Source organism: Hippocampus bargibanti, linkage group LG12 (assembly GCF_051943395.1).
Source record: "Hippocampus bargibanti isolate YZ-2025 linkage group LG12, ASM5194339v1, whole genome shotgun sequence".
NCBI classification, from domain to species: Eukaryota; Metazoa; Chordata; class Actinopteri; order Syngnathiformes; family Syngnathidae; genus Hippocampus; species Hippocampus bargibanti.
In genome coordinates this window covers 15,485,460-15,507,500 of record NC_142745.1, presented here as the reverse complement: position 1 = coordinate 15,507,500, position 22,041 = coordinate 15,485,460, and the positions used below count along the sequence as shown (strand labels likewise).

The 22,041-nt window shown below is 41.7% G+C and overlaps 3 protein-coding genes and 1 non-coding gene across 4 annotated transcripts in view; 2 read left to right on the top strand and 2 right to left on the bottom strand.

Annotated features, from left to right (window-relative positions):
* Positions 1-9,396, top strand: part of rims4 (regulating synaptic membrane exocytosis 4) — a 19,903-nt gene extending 10,507 nt beyond the window's left edge. Inside the window, exons 3-6 of the mRNA XM_089010483.1 lie at positions 2,365-2,477; positions 4,802-4,903; positions 5,841-5,980; positions 6,196-9,396. Of these exons, the coding sequence (XP_088866609.1) occupies positions 2,365-2,477; positions 4,802-4,903; positions 5,841-5,980; positions 6,196-6,414 (574 nt within the window). The 3' untranslated portion in view covers positions 6,415-9,396. The remainder of the gene's footprint in view (positions 1-2,364; positions 2,478-4,801; positions 4,904-5,840; positions 5,981-6,195) is intronic.
* Positions 9,397-11,473: 2,077 nt separating this feature from the next.
* abraa (actin binding Rho activating protein a) lies at positions 11,474-15,947 on the bottom strand. The gene is made up of 2 exons (XM_089010482.1): positions 15,024-15,947; positions 11,474-12,758 (listed from the first exon to the last, which is right to left on the bottom strand). Exons 1-2 carry the CDS (start codon positions 15,624-15,626, stop codon positions 12,321-12,323), a joined length of 1,041 nt encoding a protein of 346 aa, XP_088866608.1. The 5' UTR covers positions 15,627-15,947; the 3' UTR covers positions 11,474-12,320.
* A 473-nt stretch (positions 15,948-16,420) lies between these two features.
* Positions 16,421-16,491, bottom strand: trnag-gcc (transfer RNA glycine (anticodon GCC)). The gene has a single exon. It is a non-coding gene; the product is annotated as a tRNA-Gly (tRNA).
* A 1,937-nt stretch (positions 16,492-18,428) lies between these two features.
* Positions 18,429-21,781, top strand: lsm3 (LSM3 homolog, U6 small nuclear RNA and mRNA degradation associated). The gene is made up of 4 exons (XM_089010275.1): positions 18,429-18,501; positions 19,016-19,126; positions 19,215-19,310; positions 21,490-21,781. The coding sequence occupies exons 1-4, from the start codon at positions 18,481-18,483 to the stop codon at positions 21,568-21,570; spliced, it is 309 nt and encodes a 102-aa protein (XP_088866401.1). The 5' UTR covers positions 18,429-18,480; the 3' UTR covers positions 21,571-21,781.
* Positions 21,782-22,041: the final 260 nt, after the last annotated feature.

Genomic DNA, 22,041 nt, shown 5'->3' with positions numbered 1-22,041 from the left:
TGATTTCCCCCAGCAGCGTTATAATCTCTAACTTTAATACCCACTCACTCACTCATTCAATCACTGGGCTAATGTATAGCTCACATACATATGTACATATATGTAGTCTGACTTCAATATAGGCAATCAGCTGAGCCAGCACGCTTGACAAACGCGATTACTTCTTTCCAATATCCCGCCCCTTGAACTCAGTTTCACTTTGCCGCATGGAATTTGGTGAGCATGCGGATCATGAAGTCAGAAAAAAAAACATTTCAAAAAAGGAACGTCTCAAACAGCTCCTCCCAAGTCTTGTTTAGAAGTGACGTTTTGTAGTCATTTCGCCTGAGGTTCTTCAAAGACTCATCTGGTAGATTTTATCAGATCGCGACCAAATTTGGTGCACATACCGGAAACGGATGGATGGCACTGACTCACAAAACATTGTGTGTTCGTGAACTATGTTAAAAATTGTGATGACTTTTCAATAGGCCACTTGCAGTGCTTAAAAAATGGAGGAAGTGATTCAAGTTTCACTGCGCAACATGAAATTTGCTGGACATTTCCATCAAGAGTCTTTTTTTCCTTTCGGCTTTTCCCTTCAGGGGTCGCCACATCGAATCAATGTCCTCCATCTATCCTGGTTTTGTGCATCCTCTTCTCTCACACCAGCTACCTTCATGTCCTCTTTGACCACATCCATAAACCTCCTCTTCGGTCTTCTCTCGGTCTCCTGCCTGGCAGTTCAAGGCTCAGCATCCTTCTCTCGATATAGTCACTCTCTCTCCTCTGGACATGTCCAAACCATCTCAGTCTGGCCTCTCTGACTTTCTCTGCAAAGCCTCTAATATGAGTTGTCCCTCTAATGTACGCATTCCTGATCCTATCCAACCTGGTCACTCCCAAAGAAAACCTCAACATCTTCAGCTCTGCTACCTCCAGCTCTGCTTCCTGTCTTTTCTTCAGTGGCACCGTCTCCAGTCCAAACATCATGGCTGGTCTCACCACTGTTTTCTACACTTTTCCTTTCATCCTAGCGGAAACCCTCCTATCACACATCACACCTGACATTTTTCTCCAGCCGCTCCAGCATGCCCGGACACGCTTCTTCACCTCTTTTCCACACTCTCCATTGCTCTGGACAGTTGACCCCAAGTACTGACAATCTTCCACCTTCTTATCTCTTCCCCCTGTAGCATCACTCTGGCACTTGGATCCCTCTCATTCACACACATGTAATCCGTCTTGCTGCGACTGATCTTCATTCCTCTCCTTTCCAGGGCATATCTCCACATCTCTAGTTTCTCCACAACCTGTTCCCCGTTCTCGCTACAGATCACAATGTCATCTGCAAACATCATGGGCAAGGAGATTCTTGTCCAACATCGTCTGTCAGCCTGTCCATCACCCTAGCAAATAAGAAGGGGCTCAGAGCTGACCCCTGGTGGAGTCCCACCTCCACCTTGAATTCCTCAGTCACACCGACAGCACACCTCACAACTGTCTTACAGTCGTGATACATGTCTTGCACCGCTCTGACATACTTTTCCGTCACTCCAGACTTCCTCATGCAATGCCACAGCTCTTCTCTGGGCACCCTGTCATGCGCTTTCTCCAGATCTACAAAGACACAATGCAATTCCTTCTGACCTTCTCTGTACTTCTCTATCAGCATTCTGAAAGCAAACACTGCATCTGTCGTACTCTTTTTTGGCATGAAGCCACACGGCTGCTCAGAGTAAATCCATAAAAAAGCCTTGAGAAACAATGCCCTCAAAGACACAGAAAGTCAGCCATTTTGGTTTGAAGAAGACATTTTCACCAACTGTTTTTTTTTGTTTTTGAGTGGTCATTGCTTTGAAAATTTATCACTTGCAACTACTCACATTCATTTGGTTGGAATATCCATTATGATTCACACAAAAAAAATGTCAAGAAGCCATGCCCGAAAAGACACCAAAATATTTTGCGCCCTGTTTCATGAAAATTCCGCATCCATGTATCGTGTATGATTTGATTCGAGCTGGCTAGTGTTTTGCTATTAAATGAGGACACTCAACAAATGTAAAAATGTAAAAGCAGAGCGCAAATGACTAATCTTGCCTAAGTGATTTTGTTGCCCTGAGACTGTAAATTATTCACTAACGACTGCCAAGATGGCCGGCACTTAATTAAAAACGCCGGTCCAATTGCTGCTTCTTCTTTTTGTGCCGCCAGAATCCTCTCGTAAATATCCTAAAAACTTTTGCTCATGTTGTGCATCTGAACATTTAGAAATCTGACGTTCTATTTTGCGCTCTATCTATATATTTATTTATTTATTTATTTATTTATTTATTTATTTATTTTTTTATTTGTGTGTTATTTGTGTATTTATTTTTGTAGCCTCAACTACAGCGGTATGTGCCTGGCCTCTGACGCCCAATTCAGCGACTTCCTGGACGGGATGGGACCGGCCCAGTTTGTCGGCCGGCAGACTTTGGCCATGACATCAATGGGTGAGATGCACCATTAGCATGTTAGCGCTTTGATGCGGGGGGCTCTTTTACCGAAGTGAAACACAACCCGTTTTCATGTGCAGCACAAGTTATGGATCCCGAGCCCTGATCTAAACCTGATCCACTGACCCAAAACCACACTTAAAACTTGCTTGTAACGACTGCAATGACCAGTTGGGAGCGTTTTTCCCATCCAGACATTGTCGCGTTGGTCATCTAGTGTGACGATGTCAGAACCGGGTCAAATAGTTTAGTCAAATATTTTTGAAATATAAAAGAAAGGAAGAGATAGAAAGAGAGAATGAAAGTGAAAGAAAAACATTGCGAGAATGAGTGTTGTCGAAAATATGTATTTATGTTTACGTCTGCTTCTCTGCATGAAAGAACCAAACTTAAACCGGACCACATTTGCCTTAACACTATGTATTTTAAATTTAAGGAAACATTTTACAAACAAATTCATGGTTGTGCTATGGGCTCACCCGTTTCACCCATAGTGGCGAATCTATACATGGAAGAGATGGAGAAACAGGCCCTCACATCCTTCCCGGGGACAAAACCTAGACACTGGTTTAGATATGTGGACGATACTTTCATCATAATTAAAAAACAAGATATTCAATCCTTTACAGATCACCTCAACTCAGTAGACATTAACATGAAATTTACTCGCGAGGACATTCGTCATGATCTGGTTGGCGACCAGCGGGGGGCGCTGTCGGCCCCGCCTGCACCTGCACAGGTGCTGGTCGTCCCGATCAGATTGGCGACCAGCGGGTAGCGACGTCAGCCCTGCCTGCAGCCTCGCAGGTGTTGGTCGTTATAATCACTGTCACTTAAAATGACACCCGGCACGACCATCCGGTGCCGGTTCATTGTTTGTTTGCTGCTTGGTTGCTGCATGCATCGTGTACGTGTTTGTTTAACCTTGGCGGGCTTTTACACTTGGTTTTCTTTTGCTACTTTGTATTTTTTCCATTTAGATCATTTTGATGTTTTACATTTTGTTACTGCTGACCTTTATTTTAATACAATTTGTCAAACAACCTCCTGCTCCCTCCTGCCTGCTTTTTGGGATCCACACCCGCCATCACCACCTCGCAAAACGTGACAACATTAAAGACAACCAACTCGCCTTTTTGGATTGTAAAGTAATTATAAAAGAGGACATAGCGCTAAAAACAAAAGTCTTTCGGAAGGCTACGCACACTGAACAATACTTACTTTTCGATTCTAACCACCCTTTACAACACAAACTAGGAGTTATCAGAACACTCCAGCATAGGGCTAAACTAATACCAACAAGCGTCGAAGGTTGAGAAAAGGAGTCAAAACATATCAGGAGAGCACTCACAAACTGTGGGTACCCTCAGTGGTCTTTTAACAAATGTCAAAAGGAAAGAATAGGGAATGAAACCAACAATTCTGAAGATACAAAAAGGAGAGCAGTAGCAGTACCTTACATTGCAGGAGTTTCTGAAAAACTACAGAGTCCTTTGGCAACAAAAAAATGCTTACTTATTTCAAACCGATAAACACTTTAAGGCAAAAATTAGTGCATCCAAAAGATAGGCTACCAAATGAAAATCAAAGTAATGTAGTTTATTTAATAAGAAGTAATGTAAGAATGAAAATTGTAAAGAGCAATAAATTGGGGAGGCTAAACAAATTCTCAAAAAAAGACTTAATCAACATCGCAGGGATAATACTAGTGGGCCTCAGTCGGCAGTACATATACACCTAAAAGCTAGCAACCACTAATTTGATGACAATGAGGTTAAAATCTTAGCGAAAGTAAATAGATGGCTTGAAAGGGGAGTAAAAGAAGCTATTTTCATGAAACAGTAGAATCCTTCACTCAACCGACATGGTGGTGTGAGGTTCAATTTGGATTGTTCGTACAACAGACTGCTTAGGCAACATAGGCTTGGTTATGCTGATGAGGTGATACCAGAGCGAATAGGGCAGTCAGGCCAGTTGTCAGTCAGTACAATAGAAGTAATTAGTGTAGCCGCAGGGAGTAGTTGTCTGCTCCCCCCAACCTGAGAGCGGGGACCAATCATAGCAGAGTCCGGCACCGCCACGTGTGGACAGTAGGGATATATATAGGGCCGAAACTACCAGCTAAACTTTAGTTTGCTGACGAAGCCTCTTGGATAAAAAGTGAAACGTCCGACATCTTCTAAGAAGTACAGATGACGGCTGAAGAAACCTTTTCATCGATATTTCTGTTTACTTCACAGAAACTTTAAATTTGCATACAAATCATGTTCTTGTCACTATGTCGATGTACACACTCACCGAATGTGACGGTTCGCATCCAGGTGATGTGGAGATCGGCCTCATGGAGAGGAACGGCGGTCTGGAGGTGGAGGTGGTCCAGGCTAGAGGACTCACCATGAAAATGGGCTCCAAGGGGCCTCCCGGTAATGACACGGACAAAACCCAGACAAACAAGAGTGGCCGCAGGTTGAATTATGAAACCAGAAACGATTAAATCTGTGAGGTTGCATAATGTCAAATTTTGCGGTGTTGCATAAGAACAAAGCATCCAGGCTAAGAGGGGATAACACCACCAAAAAAATAAAGACAAAAGAGCATGATCAAAAAAAAAACCACACGCAAGGGAGACGGAGCCAATTTTACACTCCTGTCAGGCTCTTTGTGTGAAATCACCAGCAAGGATCACTGCTCTTAGCGAGCTACTATTTTACTTCAACTTCTTACGTAAGATTTAGAAAATAATAATCCAATGTTGACATTAAAAGATATAAATCATCATACATCCACACAAATAATAATAATAAATAATAAAATATAAAATAAATAAAATAAAATAATAATAAATAATAAAGGCAAATCCAATCCAATCCAAAATGACAATTATAACATAACATTTCAATTTAAAATAAATTGGTCAAAAACACGAAAGACATGTATGTCTTTTTTGTTATTTGTTTGGTCACATATTAGACAGAATCAGTCTCTGAAAGCATGGATTGAAATGGAATTTGCACAAAAATATTTATTCACAAAAACATGGACAAGACAGACAAAAAAACAGAAAATTGTCCCGGTCACAATAAGGAGGAAAACGAGACAAACCAAAATGACTGATCACAGCAAAGATGACTTACAAAAACAAATGAAAACAAAAATAGGTGAAATAAAAGCAGAAAGCAAACATGAGACGTCTTGAAGAATTCACCACTTCACCCATTAGAGACTTGGGAACTAGGAAGACTTTAAATACTTGACTGAGTAACAATGGCAGCAGGTGTGCATGCTGGAAGGAAGGCCTTCCTCTGCCACGTGCTGGAAACATACCAGAACAGAATTGACATTGTCCTGTGTTGCTTGTAGCGGCCTACATCAAAGTCTACCTGCTGGAAAACGGCGCCTGTGTGGCCAAGAAGAAAACCAAATCTGCCAGGAAGTCTCTGGACCCTCTGTACAACCAAGTACTGGTCTTCTCTGAGAGCCCTCAAGGGAAGGTGGTCCAGGTATGCCAAACCCAGAGTCTAAATGAAAATGTCACTTAATTAAGGTTTCAGATGCATGTTTTTAAAATCCCCCAAATACTTTTTTACATTTTATTTTATTTTATCTGACATTATTTTTATTGATGTATTATTTATATCCCTCAATTTGCCATTATTGTTTTAATTAATGTATTTATTTATTCATTCATTTTGGTGGTTCTTGTGGCTATACGCAGCTAATCGTTTGGGGCAACTACGGGCGTATGGAGCGCAAGTGCTTCATGGGGGTTGCCCGCATCCTATTGGAGGAGCTGAACCTGAGCAGTATGGTGATTGGTTGGTATAAGCTGTTCCCTACCTCGTCCATGGTGGAGCCCACCAGCGCGCCCCTCCTGCGCCACTCGTCACAGATGTCGCTGGAGAGTGCCATGGGGCCCTGCTGCGAGCGCCCCTGAGACCTCCAAGGACACACCTGGTACAGGCATCGTCAGATCTGCCGGAGTTTGGACTCTGCGCAGGTTCTCGTCTTCTCTTTTGGGACCACTCGGATGAGGATGCTGCCTCCTGTTTGGACCAACGCGACGCTGCAGGTTCACCATCCATCAAACACTCTCTCACATGGTCGACTTCTTCCTCACTGTTGTTGCCGTCCCCCCCTTTTGTGTGTGTGTTTGCTCAAGAATCCCCAAATATGTTGGGTCCGGGGGGAGTACATTTTAACATTGACCCTCCTTCACATCCAACCAGTTCAATGTCACGACCATTTGGGACCCTAAATGGAGTTGGAAAAGTTGAACATTTGTAAGAAATAAGTACAAAATATTACAGTGATACCTCGGTTTATGAACGCTTTAGCTAACGAACTTTTCGCCTTACGAACATTAAATTCGCGAGAATATAATCTTGGCCTACGAACTACTTTTCGGGAAACAAAGGGAGCGCCACAATGGCTGGCGGACTAGTTTTCGGCGCATAAACACCAAACCACACGGCCGAACAGAGCCACTGTATCTGCCGGACTACTTTTCCACACCCCCTTTCTCTGAGTGCATATGTGGCATACGTAGTTTGCTATCGAGTGAATACTTTTGCTGTTTTGGGACTGGAAAAGACCCTACCACAGGCTAGAGTTCAGCCGAAGAGGACACAAAACAAAATTATGGTCAAGCAGAAGGAGTTCATCGAAAAACACGAACGAGGTGTGCGTTTGTGTGACTTAGCGTCCCAGTGCCAGTATGCTAAGTCGACCAGTGCTACGTGTGGCTAAGGGTGTTTCTGTGTTGTCTAAGCAACGGTCTCAGGCAATAGAAGAGGTTGAAAAGCTTCTGTTGACTTGGATCAACGAAAAGCAGCTAGCAGGGGACATTGTGAGTGAGGGTATTATCGCCAAGAAAGCACGGCAACTTCACTCGGATATCATCAAGAAGCAACTACATCGGCGACCATCACTCAGGTAAATAAAATGACTTTGTTATACAGTACACTTTATTTGTTTAATTACAATACAATAGCACATGTATTATACATAAAATAAGGTATATTTAGTTTAGAAGAAAATTATATTTTATGAAGACCTGGAAATTGATTATTCTCATTTTTAAAGGTTTCCTATGGGAAATGAATGTTTGGAAGACACACTTTTCACCTTACACACACCAATTAAGTTCGTAGCTGAGGTATCACTGTATTCGCTAAAGCAAAAAAAAAACTCTTCACAAAGGGAATAAAAATACTCATTAAAACTAAAAAAATATATATTGACACTGTTTGTTTTTAAATCAAAGTAAAAACAAAACTTAATAAGCAAAACAATTATAAATTCTAAAACTGCAAAATGTTAAAAAGAATATTGATTTTTCTTCAGCCAGAAAATACTGTATTTCAATCTTTCAAAACTGGAGCTCTTACGAGAAATAAACGTTTTATTTTTCAACAATTAAGTTGTAATATAAAAAAGCTCAAAGGTTGATGAGGTAAGAAAGCAGTCGTTTAACATGTCAATTTCAAAAACTTCATTTTTGTAATACTACACAATCTGTAAAGAAGGCTTCATTTCTCAAAAAATGTTAGGGACGTTCTTCTCCAAAAACTGTGCCTTTTGTTTAAATGACTTTATTCCTGTACTAACGCGCCTTCTGTTCGATAAAAACAACAGCATTCTTCATGCAGGGATGTGACATCTATATGAAGATATCACAATCATAACGGCACTTTCCATCCCCTCCCACCCCCTACGGACCCCATCTTGAGAAACTTTATTAATGTGTAAACGTGAGCTGCTTGTTATGCACGTTGTAACATTATCACAGCCTTTTTTTACTGCGTCACTTTTCAAAACTGGAAATACAGTAAAGTCGATATTCTCGGGAGTCGGAAAAAATATCGATATAACCGGACTATCGATATATCGGATCCTGCGGGCATGAAATTTTCTCCTTGAGTTCACAGAAATAGTATCGTAATAAGCAGTACTATCGATATAACCGATATCGATATAACGAGACTTTACTGTATTTGAACGTTCAGATTGATAAAATGTAGCAGAGCAGCAACCATATAAAACCAGACACAAAAGGGTTGAACATGGTTTTCTAAATCTGAATGTAAAAAGCAAAGCAAAAAAAAAACGATACAACGAAAAAATCAAAAGGCATTGTGAGCTAACGTGTTAGCTGTGCTTGTGTCATCGACGGCGTGAAATGTTCCCTCGAATATTCCGTCTTTCCGTGTGTCCGTTTTGTTTGTCGTCGCAAATCTCGTAGCGTCCATCGCGCATTTCATCAACTTGTTTTCGACTTTAGCAAAATCGCTAACTGTCGCTCACGTGCCAACTTTGACCAGCAAGTGTCTTTTTTCACTTTATTGTAGGGTGGCTTCACGTCAAAGAGGCTACAAAGTCTTAGAACATTTCGTCAGCTAGCTGTTTGCTTCACATTAGCATGACAAGAGGAAGCGGGAGTGAGGCGGTTTAGTGATGGGCACTTTATGATTCTTCACGTAGTGTAAATATTTACAAATGTGAGCCAAAGGATTTAGCAGGGGGACACACCGCAATGCTAGCTAGTAGCGTCAGCCGCTAGCATCTGCATGCAGTCTAATGCACACGTCTGTGTAAGCTCTCAGTCGTACAGGAGTGGTCCATCGATGAAAAGGTTTCTTCAGCCGTCATCTTCGACACCTTCAAAGAAGTACAGATGACGGCTGAAGAAACCTTTTCATCGAAGTATAATGCACAGTTAGCACGAGACTAAGCTAAGGGATAAAACACAATGTAGCATATTTATTAGCAACATTTTCTCCTTTAGGATTCAAACAAGAAAAGTTTGCAATCCTGCAAAGACTTGATTTGAGGATTTTTTTTCCAAATAAAATTTGGGCCTCAGGTTTTCCAATAGCAGCATTGCAGGGAAATTATTATTATTATTATTATTATTATTATTATTTATTATTATTATTATTATTATTATTATTATTATTATTATTGTCATTTTTAAAAATTATAAGCAATCTAAGTAGCAATAAAATCCCAAAACTGCTGTCAAGGCAGTTTTTGAAAGCGATTTAACTTTCGCGCCCATGCTAACATGCTAGCCTGTTGCCTGGATTATCATCATGCTCATAGCATTTGCAATCACTGCTTTTTTTTTAAAAAACAATGCAAAAAAAGAGGAAAAGAAACTTTAAATACATATAAGAGATGTAGATGTTATGAAATAAATATTTAATATATTTAATTTAAAAACATTTAAGGAATTTTTGTTGATTTTTTTGTGCCAAAAATATTTCTGAGAATCCCGTTGACAGATGATTTAATATACTTTGTAATTATTATGAGGTCACCCAATGCAAGTTGTTTAGCTGTTCGTGACTTGTGTCGCGTCAACGGAAAACAATGTTTTAAAGTCATAATAAGAAAATAATTTACATGACAATAATCATAAATGTTACCTCGGCTAAGCATAACGAGGCATGTCAACTTCATGTTTTGATGGTATCTTCTTTGATTCATTTTGTATCCTAAAAGGGCAAAAACATAAATTGTTCACATGATTGTTTATAGTTAAGGCTTGTCGGATTTGATTTCATCATTTACACGCGAGAGGAACATGTCGCCTACCAGGACAAACATCAATGAAAATGTCAATTAAAAAATATTTAAAATGATCAGAAGCATCACATTTATTGAATCCACAAAGTCAACAAAGGTTTGCCAACTCAAATCATTTTCTTTTAACGTGTTTATTTATTTGGATGCACATGACCACATTTTGTCACTTGGATTAAATAAAGTATGATGGATTAATAAAAAAGCACGAAAAATGTCTTTATTGCAATTCTATTTCCAATTCTCCGATCCCCGTCCTTGTCCGAGTTCCTTAAAGGACAACCGACACCTCCGGACAAGTTGCGTCCATAATTTGTAAAATCACTTATAAATGACTTCTACTGAGCGCGTTTTACAAAGATTTCACAGCATATAGCTATATTTTACGTTTTAAGACTCGCGCTGAATATTCAGGAAGTCTTGTTTTTGAGTTGGTGACGATCCTGACGTGACGTCACATTCGTAACGCCCGTGATCGTGAAAGCGACACCCAATGCATTTTGGGCACTTTTTTTCATCTGAAAACACTGTGTTGATCACGAAATAAGAAAGAAAACTACATAAATAACGCGATGGTGAATCGTTGTTTGTCGCACTAAGACTACCAATTGCGGTAAAACGCATAAAGAAGCTGTTAAGTTGACACAAATTCCCAGCAGACAAATCAGCCCATTTCCAAGCGAGCTTGTGCGCCGTCTTGTGCATTTTCTGGGACGCTACATTGGAGTCCAGATGCCTCAAAATGATACGGAAGGACTTCTTTAATCGATTGCAAACGTTTATGCTTTCGTCTTCAGAACTACAGTGAGACCTCAACTTACAAACACCTTATCTCACAAAATTTTCGTCTTCTCATCTCTCATCTCATTTTCCGTACCGCTTATTCCTCATTAGGGTCGCGGGGGTTTCTGGAGCCTATCTCAGCTGTCTTCGGGCACGAGGCGGGGGACACCCTGAATTGGTTGCCAGCCAATCGCAGGGCACACAAAGACATACAACAGTCACTCTCACACTCAGACCTTGGGACAATTTGGAGTGGTCAATCTGCCTGCCATGCATGTTTTTGGAGTGTGGGAGGAAACCGGAGGACCCGGAGAGAAAACCCACGCGGGCCCGGGGAGCACATTCAAACTCCACACAGGGAGACTGGGGTGGGACGCGAACCGGCGACCTCTGCACTGTGAAGCCGGTGTGCTAACCACTCGACTACCGGGCCGCCCTAACTTTTCGTCTTACAAACGTCAAATTTATGAAAATTAAACCTTATAATAAGCACGATTTTCATAATACACACCCACCACGGCTGGCAGAGTGATCAGAGCACACAACCGAACAGCACCAGATGTTAAGTTACCAACAGTCCTTATGGAAGGTGACTCTCCTTACATAAGCCATCAACGACCATCAAAAAGGTAAATAAAACTTTATTTTACAGCACAGTTTATTTCTTTAATTACAGTCCTCATGTAATGCGCCTCTCTGTCCAAAGAGCAATTCCCTTTGACCTTCGACCTCCAATGCCATTCCATCAATAATAATAAATTTAATTTCTAAGCGCAATTTCTAAACTCTCAAGGTCACTTTACAGTCACACGATAAGTCTTTCATAAATGACCATCACCAATGTAAATAAAGTGACTTTATGATACAATGCAGTGTATTTCTTTCATTACAATACAATAGCACATTTATTATACATAGAATAAGGTATGTTGTGTGTAGTTTTAAGGCTTATTTAGTTGAAAAGTATATTTTATGGAAACCCAGGAACAGATTATTCCCATTTTACTGGTTTCCTATGGGAAATTGTTTTTTTGAGATACACACTTTTCGCCTTACACACTCTGTCTGGGAACCAATTAAGTTCGTAAATTGAGGTCTCACTGTATTTGAATCATATTTATAACTGGATGAGTAACAAGAAAGCATCTTCTCCAAATCTGAACTCTCTGAAGCCATTGTTTTGATTCTCGAGCAGGGCAGTTTGTGACGGCGTATCCTGGCATGACGTCACGAACAAGGTTGCGGGACTTTCTGAATCTCGCCATTTCTTGAGCTCATTTTGTGGCAGTTTTGGGACACTTTAAGTCGTTTTTATTTGTGTTTTGCATTTGACTAAAAATATCAGCCTGCGTGTTTTGGGTATTTTAGATGCTATACAACGTTTTTATGATGTCAGTTAGGAAACAAAAAAGGGTGTCGTTGTCCTTTAAATGTCCACAAAGTTGAATCCGCCTTGTAGCCCCCAGACCGATCTCAATCCCTCACGGTGATGACCACGTGGTCATCTTGTCCTTGCCACAACATCTCGCCCTCGAAATCGAGCATTTTATGTTTGCGGCAACGCAGCAAGATGCCGACCACCTTGTCCGAGATCTTCACGTAGCGGTCGAAGAGACGCCCGAAGGTGACTGCGATGCGTCCCTCGTCGTCCCGGAAGCCCATGTCCCGGATGATCCATACCATCTCCTCCATCTCCCTGTGGATATGCTTGTGCGCACGGTCGCCCCGCTCTGCCGTTTTGGAGCCTTCTTTGGGCCGCCCGTAACCGCTGTCGCCCTTGCGCAGGCGCAGGCTCATGGCATAGTCGTAGTCAAAGTCGTCGCTGAAGGGATTGAGTTTTTGGCCCTCCGTGTGCTCCTCGGACCACTGCTGCCAGCGATTCTTGATGTCACCCGTGGTGCTGATCTTAATCTGATGGAGAGAGCAGGTGTCAAATCCAGGTCCAGGTAGTAAAAAACTGCACCATGGCCGGTCCTGGATTTGACACCTTTGACAACAACAATAGAAAATGGTGTTCTGACTTTTTCAGGTCACATTTGACTTACATCCCAACATTTGTAGGAGTGAACTCAGCATTTTTAAATGTATTCATTTTTCGGGAATTACGCGAACTGTCACGTTTCGGTTTGCGGCCAACAGGTGGCACTATAGGGCCCCGCCATCAGCGGCACAGGTGTTGGTCGTTTTAATCAGTGACAGTTAAAAGGACTCCCAGCCCAACCGTTCAGTGTTGGGTCATTGTTTGTTTCACCCTGTCAGGTTTGTTTTGTCTTGTCTTGTTTTATCGATGAAAAGGTTTCTTCAGCCGTCATCTGTACTTTTTTGAAGGTGTCGGACGTTTCGCTTCTTATCCAAGATGCTATATATATATATATAGATATAGATATTCCGGCGCCGGAAATTGCTATGATAGGTCCCTACTCTCAGGTTGGGGGGAGCAGAGGACCACTCCCTGTGGCCCCACTGATTGTTCCTACATTCCTAACTAACGACTGGCCTAATTGCCCCACTCCCTCCGGTATCACCTCATCAGCATTACTAATGTTGCCTAGCCTATGTTGCCTAAGCAGGCTATTGTACGAACGATCCAAATTGAACCTCACCCCACCATATCGGTTTAATGAAGGATTTAGCTTTTTTATGAAAATTGCTTCTTTTACTCCCCTTTCAAACCATCTATGTTCTTTCGCTAAGATTTTAACCTCATTGTCATCAAATGAGTGGTTGCTAGCTTTTAGGTGCATATGTACTGTGCATATGTATTGTGACACGAACCAAAACTTGATTTCAACAGTCCAGAATTTGGCTACAATTTTTGAACAGGTTATTGGACAGCGATCTTATAGTACCGCCCACATTTTTCTCCGTCGGGGGAAAATTTCGGTTTTGGGATTTCCGATGAATGACTAAAAAAATTAAGTCTCAAACAAGGACATACAGTGATGAAGTCAACAATTCAGTGTGAGACATTTTTTCCTTCAACCAGATGTCAGCTGTCACTCACAATTGCCTTCACCCTCAGCCTGGTTTTACCTCCCGCTGCATCTGAAGGTCACGCTCTAGAACACGTTGTCCTCCAGCTTTATTTACATTTCGCTGTTCCAGCTCATGTTTTTTTTCATGGCCAATAGAGGCCGCGAAGGGGACAGCAGGCACCTTGGTATGCCTTTCATAGGACAACATGTCTCCCCTGCCTGCTCGGAGTTGGATTTCTTCAATAGACGTCAGAGTGATGGTGGCTTTTTATGCACGAATGTTTCCATCATTTGGTAGAAGCCAAAAGAGTCCTGCTGAATATAGCTGGAAAATAGCCATGCACGGGCTCGCTAACATGCTTTTAGGGGAATCGTTTGAAATCACCCCAAAAATTGAAGTTGAAAACCAAGTATGAGGTTACGCTACTGGGGTTGTGCTACAAATTTCACTGTGCTTTATATTGTTACGGTTGGTGGTTTCACGATGTCACTCGACAATGTCAAGCTTTGATTTCACATAGTCTACTTCCAATAGTTATAGAATAATGTCATACCATGCTGCAATGTCTTAAAAACCACAACTGCGACAACAAGGTCACCACTATGAAATTGATCATTCTCCAATGTAGCAATGCGTTATAACGAGACAACGTCAGGCTACATCACACAAGGTCGTCTGCGGTTTTGAGTTTTGATGTCAGTCTATGGCATCACGCTACAAGAAAAGGCTACAACGTAATTCTAAAATGTAACGCTACCGTGTAACGCTATAATGTAATGTAACAACATACTGCAACAACATACTGTAACAACGTAACGCTACAACAGAATGCGACAACGCAGTGCTACAATGTAACGCTACTACAAGGTAACGCTATAAGGTAACGTTGTAGCGTTACGTTGTTGCTGTATGTTGTTACGTTACATTGTAACATTACATTGTAGCATTACATTGTAGCATTACATTGTAGCATTACATTGTAGCGTTACACAGTAGCGTTATATTTTAGAATTGTGTTGTAGCCTTTTTTGTAGCGTGATGCCATAGACTGACATCAACAAGGTAACGCCGCAAGGTAACATTGCAAGTTAACACCACTACATAACGGCGCTACGTAACGCCGCCACGTAATGCCACAACACTGCAAAACTATACTGCATCGTTAGACTATGACAGGTGTCTACGTCATCTTAGCAATACCGTGGGCCGACAGCCAACTTTTTTACTCTTGACATCCGTCGTTTCCATCTTGGCATCTGCACCGTCTACGGGTGCCACCTCATCCCCCAAGCCGCTATCCTCCGTGTCCAGGCTGCTGCTACTGGAGCTCAACATCTTGTCCTGCAGCATCAACTTCCTGTCCTGGATAATACCACTGCCGCCTGCGCCGCTCACGTAAAGCGCTCGCATGTGGCGGCGCCGCGTGGGCGACTCGTTACCCAGGAAGGGCTTGCTATCCTCGGGTCCCGACTCCATCTTTCCGCGGATGGCATTGACCAGATCCCCGCCACACTCGCTCACTTTGGGTTGAACAGTTTTTGAGATGGAAACACTCCGAATGGGATTGGCGTCACTGGAGTCCATTTTAATCGGGCTCGCAACTTTGGCCACAGGGAGACGTTTGGTTGTGTCCTTCTGGACCATGGAGCAAGGCACCCACCCAGTGGGGGCGGTGTCTTGCTTGTCGGCGTGCTCGCTGGCCCAACCTTGCCAACTCTTGGCCAAGCTCGCCACCATGGCGGCGCATCGGATTTTTTTCACAGCACGTTTGAACGCGGGGGGCTGTGTTTCGGGGCTGCTCATTGTTCCAGGTGGGACGCCGCCCAGACACACTTGGTCACTGTCTCAGATGTGGCAGAGGATGTCGAAAATCTGTTGCTAAAGCTTGATGATCCTTTCGGGGCAGCTTCCAGATCTTCCCGTGAACGGTGGCAAGCCTTCCACCTCGTCGCTCGCTCACTCGGTCAGTGGGTGAGACGCCCACTTGGGGGCCCTTTATATAGAAGTCCGGGATGAGGCGTGACAGGGGTTGGGGGGGCCATGTGAGAAGTGAAATCCGGTCACACACATCCAAAATTCACTGTAAAAAACAAACCACACACTCTTTCACAAAGGCAACACAAACAACCGCATACACACCTTATTCCCATAGACGCAATACGCATACACATAATTTTACACATCCACGCATATAAAACCCACACACCCATCCACCCACACATACACACACACACACACACACACTCACACACACACACGATTTGTGTATTAGCGTGTGAGGTCGCAGAGGATCTAAATAGGGACGACCACCTGTTGACTGGCTCCCGCTGAAGCAAATTCCGTCACCGACCGTGTGTGTGGGTATGTGTGTGTGGGTGTGTGTGGGTATGTCCGTGAGCGTGTGCGTCAGTGTGAATTTTTCAATTGTTAGTCACACACACACTAGAAGTGATATCAGCAATTTTGTGAGTGCTGACTCATAAAAGTGACTGCTGTTATTGGGGTACGCTGACGAATGGTTTCGGGACATCAGAAAGAATCTGAATCAGAAAGCCTTTAAAATCGTTGCACAATGGGGAAATTTGTAAAAGGCAAGTTGCATTGGCCGGGAATCGAACCCGGGCCTCCCGCGTGGCAGGCGAGAATTCTACCACTGAACCACCAATGCGACATGAGAAGTTAGCGTAGAACCTGTCTATTTATATATAAATATATACGTATCTAGTATATGGATGGATGGATATGGACGGATAGAAAAGAACCCGAACTCAATCTGACATTTAAAAATTAAACTGAAAAGTATATTTAAAATTACAATAATTGTTTTCAATGTTGTTAATATGATACATTTGCTTTCAGGGTCCATTAAAAAAATAAATAAACAAATAATTAAACAAACAAACATATCCAGTAAATACAACGAAATAGATACAGTCAAGATGAAATACGAACTATGATGAAAAAAATGATGTTATTCATTGCATTTTACTTCCTATTTTAAATTCCAATTTCAGCTCAGGTTTTTCGTTTTCTGCAAAATGTAATAACTACATTTTATTAGATCACAAATGATTCGTCGAAGATGTATACTGTGTTGTTGCAATGGCTCCCTCTGAATTCGTGCACCGATTCAAATCGCCAACTGGGCCCAAGCCAGCTCTTTTCCATTATGTGCTTGCGCTCGTTCCCTGCTTGATGCCAAAGTCCTACTCGTGCACGTTCTCGCCTCCGTCAGCGTGGACCCCAAAATAGACACCAACAAGAAACGCGTGTGGCTCTGCGTTCGTTTTTTTCTATCTTAGGGTAAAGCAGGCGTTATTTTTTCAGAACGCCTAAAACTGTCAAGTTTTCCCTTCTGCAGGCTTTTGAGTGGCACGATTCGTCACTATCCCCGTGTGCTTCCTTTTCACAATTTTAAAGTAGTTTCACACGTATTCTGTTTTCTTTTTAAGGCATATGTTTATGATAAGATGTCACTCCAATCATTGTGCTTCATTTTCAATGTGATTTAGAGTTAAGTGGACACAAGCGATAAAAACAGACACCTTTTTTTAAATAGAGCTTTATTATCAACAAAAATTAAATCATGGACTCTTGCTTCTGGTGCTGTGGCGCCGTCCTGTGGGCAAGTTCGGACATGACGGCTCCTGAAAAGTGAAGGCACAGGCGTGAGTGAGCTCCATTCACGTTCGCAAGATTGGCTTTTCGGGTTGAAGGTTCTATAAACAAAACAGTGGTCAAATAATTTCCTGGTTACTTTGTTGCTTTTAACTTTCATTATTAAGACCTCGACTTATTTGTTCATGCTTAATTTTATTGACTCGTTTGCCGGTTAGTGGTCACCTATGAAGATGATGATTTTAATGTGGCAGGGTTCTCTTCCAGCACAAAGCCAGGGTTAGTGGGGGCTAAGTGTGGAATGGGTATGACCACTGCTGGACTGCTCTGCCTCCTGCACCACCGTCACCAGAACCAGTATTACAAACTGAACCGGAATGGAGGGGAGGCTTTTGGAACAACACAAATCTAAACAGTCTGCACACCCTTGTGATATGCCAGATAAACAAACTTTTATTTGGAAATTGTAGCTCGGGTAATTCACGTGAGCACACTCAACATTTCGAAGAACCCGAGCCTCGTGTTCGTCCTTTCATGCGGTTTCCTTTCAACGTTAGCATGGCACAACGCCTTCAAATAACAATTTACTAGGCACAAATAACACATCGAGCGGCACCACAAAAGTCATCAAGTTTGACGCGAAAAGATAAATACATACGTAGTCACAGAGAGACCGAACGGCGCCTTGGAAAGTTCGAAAGGAAAAGAAGGGGGCAGGGGCAAGCAGCTTGTTGGGTTGGTTGTTACACATGCGCACTAAAGGCGTAGTGGAAGCGATACAGTGGGAATTACCGTTACGCATGCGCGAAGTTAGCAACTTGTTTCCGGTCTGTTCGTTGGTGCCAGTTTTTTTTTCCTCTAACTGGGCATTGAATCTAACTGAAAGTTAAAAAAAGTATGTTGATTTTTATAATTAAGTACATTTCAAAGCCTGTTTTATTGTACACCCCCCAAACTTTAACTTGTTCGACAGTTTGCGTGATTTGGTAGATCTGGCAACCACGGTGATGTCACCATGACGTAACACGACTCAAAAATCATGGCGGACGAAGTGGAACAGGTATGTGCATCCATTCGTTTTATTCTGGTTTTGAGCTCATAAGGCTCCTCTGCGAAGCATCACCACAAAAAAAAAACATTTCTAAAAGTCGTTGTTGCTGCTTGTTTTTGTGGGTATTTGCGTGTGTATTTGTCTGTTTTGTTGTCGTTTAAGTCGGCGACTGCCCAGTAAACATGCTAGTTTAGCTTCGTCCGCGTTACGTTAGCATATCGAGCGGTGTCACATTTAATTTAGGATGAACGTTTTTCGCAGTTTTCAGAAACTCAGTGATTATAATAAACAATAATAAATAATATATCTCTTAGAAATTATCTGTTCAACACAAAGAACTCAACTCAAATAAATAATTAGTATTAAAATATTTAAAAACATGTCAGTGCATCTGCAGGTGTATCCACTTGAACAGCGCAGTGCAACAATGATTTATTTAGTTTCAAAAAATGCGAATGTAAAGTCCAGTACCAAGCATAACAGACCCTTGATGGAAATATTTCGATATCTTTGTCCTGTTTAGCAACCAAGCACTAACACTGTAGAAGAACCGCTCGACCTGATCAGACTCAGTCTGGACGAGAGGATCTACGTCAAGATGAAGAATGACCGAGAGCTAAGAGGACGGCTGCATGTAAATGATGATTCACAACCGCAACACCATGTATGCACACGCAAACACACACCCACAAAGTGCCTTATATTGTTTTGCTGCACATCAGGCGTATGACCAGCATCTGAACATGATTCTGGGAGATGTGGAAGAGACGGTGACCACGGTGGAGATTGACGAGGAGACGTATGAAGAACTATACAAGGTCTCAACATCACCTTCATTTCTCTATTACTGGCTCATATGGAAAGCTAGATGTAATTAGAGATGGAGGGGCAATCACTAGTTTTGTGTAAAAAAAAAAAAAAGAATCATCAGGGTTTCAAAGTAGCGTTGTGATTGTAGCTACATCAGTAGTTATAAAGGACAACCGACGCCTCCGGACAAGTTGTGTCCATAATTTGTAAAATCACTTCTAATGACTTCTACTGACTGTATTTTACAAAGATTTCACGGCATATAGCTATATTTTACGTTTTAAGACTCACGCTGAATATTCAGGAAGTCTTGTTTTTGAGTTGATGACGATGCCTGACGTGATGTCACGTCTGGAACGCCCCTGACCGAGAAAGCAACACACACAATGCATTTTGGGTCTTTCGTTTGCTCTGAAATCTTCGTGTTGATCCGTGTTGATGGCGAAATTAGAAGGAAAACACATAAATAACGCAGTGGTGAATCGTTGCGTGTTGCACCAAGACTACTATTTGATACTAGCTGACGCAAATTCCCAGCAGACAAATCAGCCCATTTCCAACAGAGCTTGGGTGCCATCTTGTGCATTTTCTGGGACGCGACATTGGAGTCCTGATGGCTCGAATTGATACGCAAGTACTTCTTTAATCGATTGCAAACATTTATGCTTTCCTCTTCAGAACTATTTGAATCATATTCATAACTGGATGAGTAACAAGAAAGCATCTTCTCTGAATCTCAAGCCATTGTTTTGATTCACGAGCAAGACGTCTTGGCGTGACGTCACGAACTGGGGGCGGGACTTTCTGAAAATGCCCAATTCGCAGCTCAATTTTTTGCAGATTTAGCACGGTTAAGTCATTTTTATTGGTGTTTTGCATTTGATTAAAAATACAGTGGGCCCTTGGCTTACGACCTTAATTGGTTCCCAGACAGAGTGTGTAAGGTGAATAGTATCCCAAAAAATAATTTCTCATAGGAAACCATTAAAATGAGAATAATCCGTTCCCAGGTCCCCATAAAACATAATTTTCTTCTTTCTTAAAACTACACAAAATATACCTTATTTTATGTATAATAAATGTGCTATAGTATTATGATTAAAGAAATAAACTGTACTATACAATAAAGTCATTGTATTTACCTTTGTGATGGTCGTTAATGGCTTGATGGAATGGAGTGTCCGGTTTCCTCAGCATTAAACACTTGATGAGGAACATTAGCGTCTTTCATCTTGAGGAATGATCCCTTGGAGAGGCTTTCTATGTGATAATTTTATCTAGTTCTTCATCAATTGTGATCTGTTTAGCTGGGTTGATAGCTTTTTGCATCAAGTGTACAGATGACTTTTGCGGGTTATTTGTGGAGCCTGATTGATGGGTTATTTTAATCTTGCAGTCTACACTGTGCTTTTGAATTATTAAAGTTCAAACGAGTCTAAATTTCACTGTTTTCAATCCATTTTCTCACCATTTTACTTGTTTTTTCCGCCTTTTCTTTTTTTTTCAAGCTCTGTCCTCTCCCTTTTGTGTGTGTGTGTTTTCTCTTTCTCTATCCCCATCCCCCACTGCTGCGTTCTTGACCAATTACGTGGCTTTAACCGAAGACTGGGGGCGGGGAATAGAGGACATAAACATTGGCCAACATTTTCTTGTTCGGAGAACGGGCTCGTTCGGGAACGACACATCACTCATTGTGGCAGCTCCGTGTGTATCCCGAAAAATAGTTTGTAATGTAAAATGTTCATAAATGTAACATTCGTAAACCGAAAAGTTTGTAAGCCAAGGGGTTTGTAAGCCAAGGTCCGACTGTATCAGCCTGCGTCTTTTGGGTATTTTAGATGCTATAAAACATTTTTCTGACGTCAGATAGGAAACAAAAAAATGGTGTCGGTTGTCCTTTAAGTAAAGTAATTAGGAAGGGAGTTTGGAAAGTTGGTTGAGGTGTAGGTTGTTCACGAGCTGAGTAGCAAACTACAGTAAAGTCTCGTTATATCGATATCAGTTATATTGATAGTACTGCATATTACGATAGTATTTTCATTTCCCGGTAAATTTCTAGTATAATTAGTTCCGTTTAGTACGATACCGGGTTATTACGATAATCCGGTTACTGTCTGCCTGTCTCTTTAATGTTTAACGCTAATGTAATGGATCTTTTTTTTGTGTGTGTGCTTTTGTTTTTGACAGTCGACCAAGAGGAACATTCCCATGCTGTTCGTCAGAGGTGACGGCGTCGTCCTCGTAGCGCCGCCCCTCCGGGTGGGCTGAACACCAGAGGCTTAAAAAAAATGTTTTAGAAACGTTTGAGCTCTTTTTGGCCGTGTTTTTTTTCCTTTTTGAGACTGTGCGATTTAGACATTTTGCATTGTGTGTACATTTTTTTTGTATCATGATATCAACCCAAAAAAATAATATTAATAATCGCCACTATGAGTTGTTTTGCGGCTGTGATCGAATAAACGCGCATTCATTGCAAAAATGGCTTGTGTTCCAATAATATGAATTTTAGTGCTATAAATGTCAGGTATATCTGGATAGCCTGCCAGCCAGATAGCTATATCAGGGGTGTCAAAGTCATTTTTTGCCGCGGGCCACATTGTAGTTATGGTTTCCTTTCGAGGGCCGTTATGAATTTGGGGAACCCATTAGAATGTTTAAATCCCTTCAAATATTACATATAGAGCACACAGCAAATTAATGAATAACTCGTTTTCAAAGCTGAAGTCAAGAATAATGACT

Bases quoted from the DNA above. Each gene is read 5' to 3' on its own strand.
- lsm3 (XM_089010275.1), top strand. From the start codon at position 18,481: ATGGCGGACGAAGTGGAACAG. The intron at 18,502-19,015 runs GTATGTGCATCC...TGTCCTGTTTAG, and splicing joins TGGCGGACGAAGTGGAACAG to CAACCAAGCACTAACACTGT. The intron at 19,311-21,489 runs GTCTCAACATCA...TGTTTTTGACAG, and splicing joins CGTATGAAGAACTATACAAG to TCGACCAAGAGGAACATTCC.
- abraa (XM_089010482.1), bottom strand. From the start codon at position 15,626: ATGAGCAGCCCCGAAACACAGCCCCCCGCGTTCAAACGTGCTGTGAAA. The intron at 12,759-15,023 runs GTATTGCTAAGA...TCTCTCCATCAG, and splicing joins AAGTTGGCTGTCGGCCCACG to ATTAAGATCAGCACCACGGG.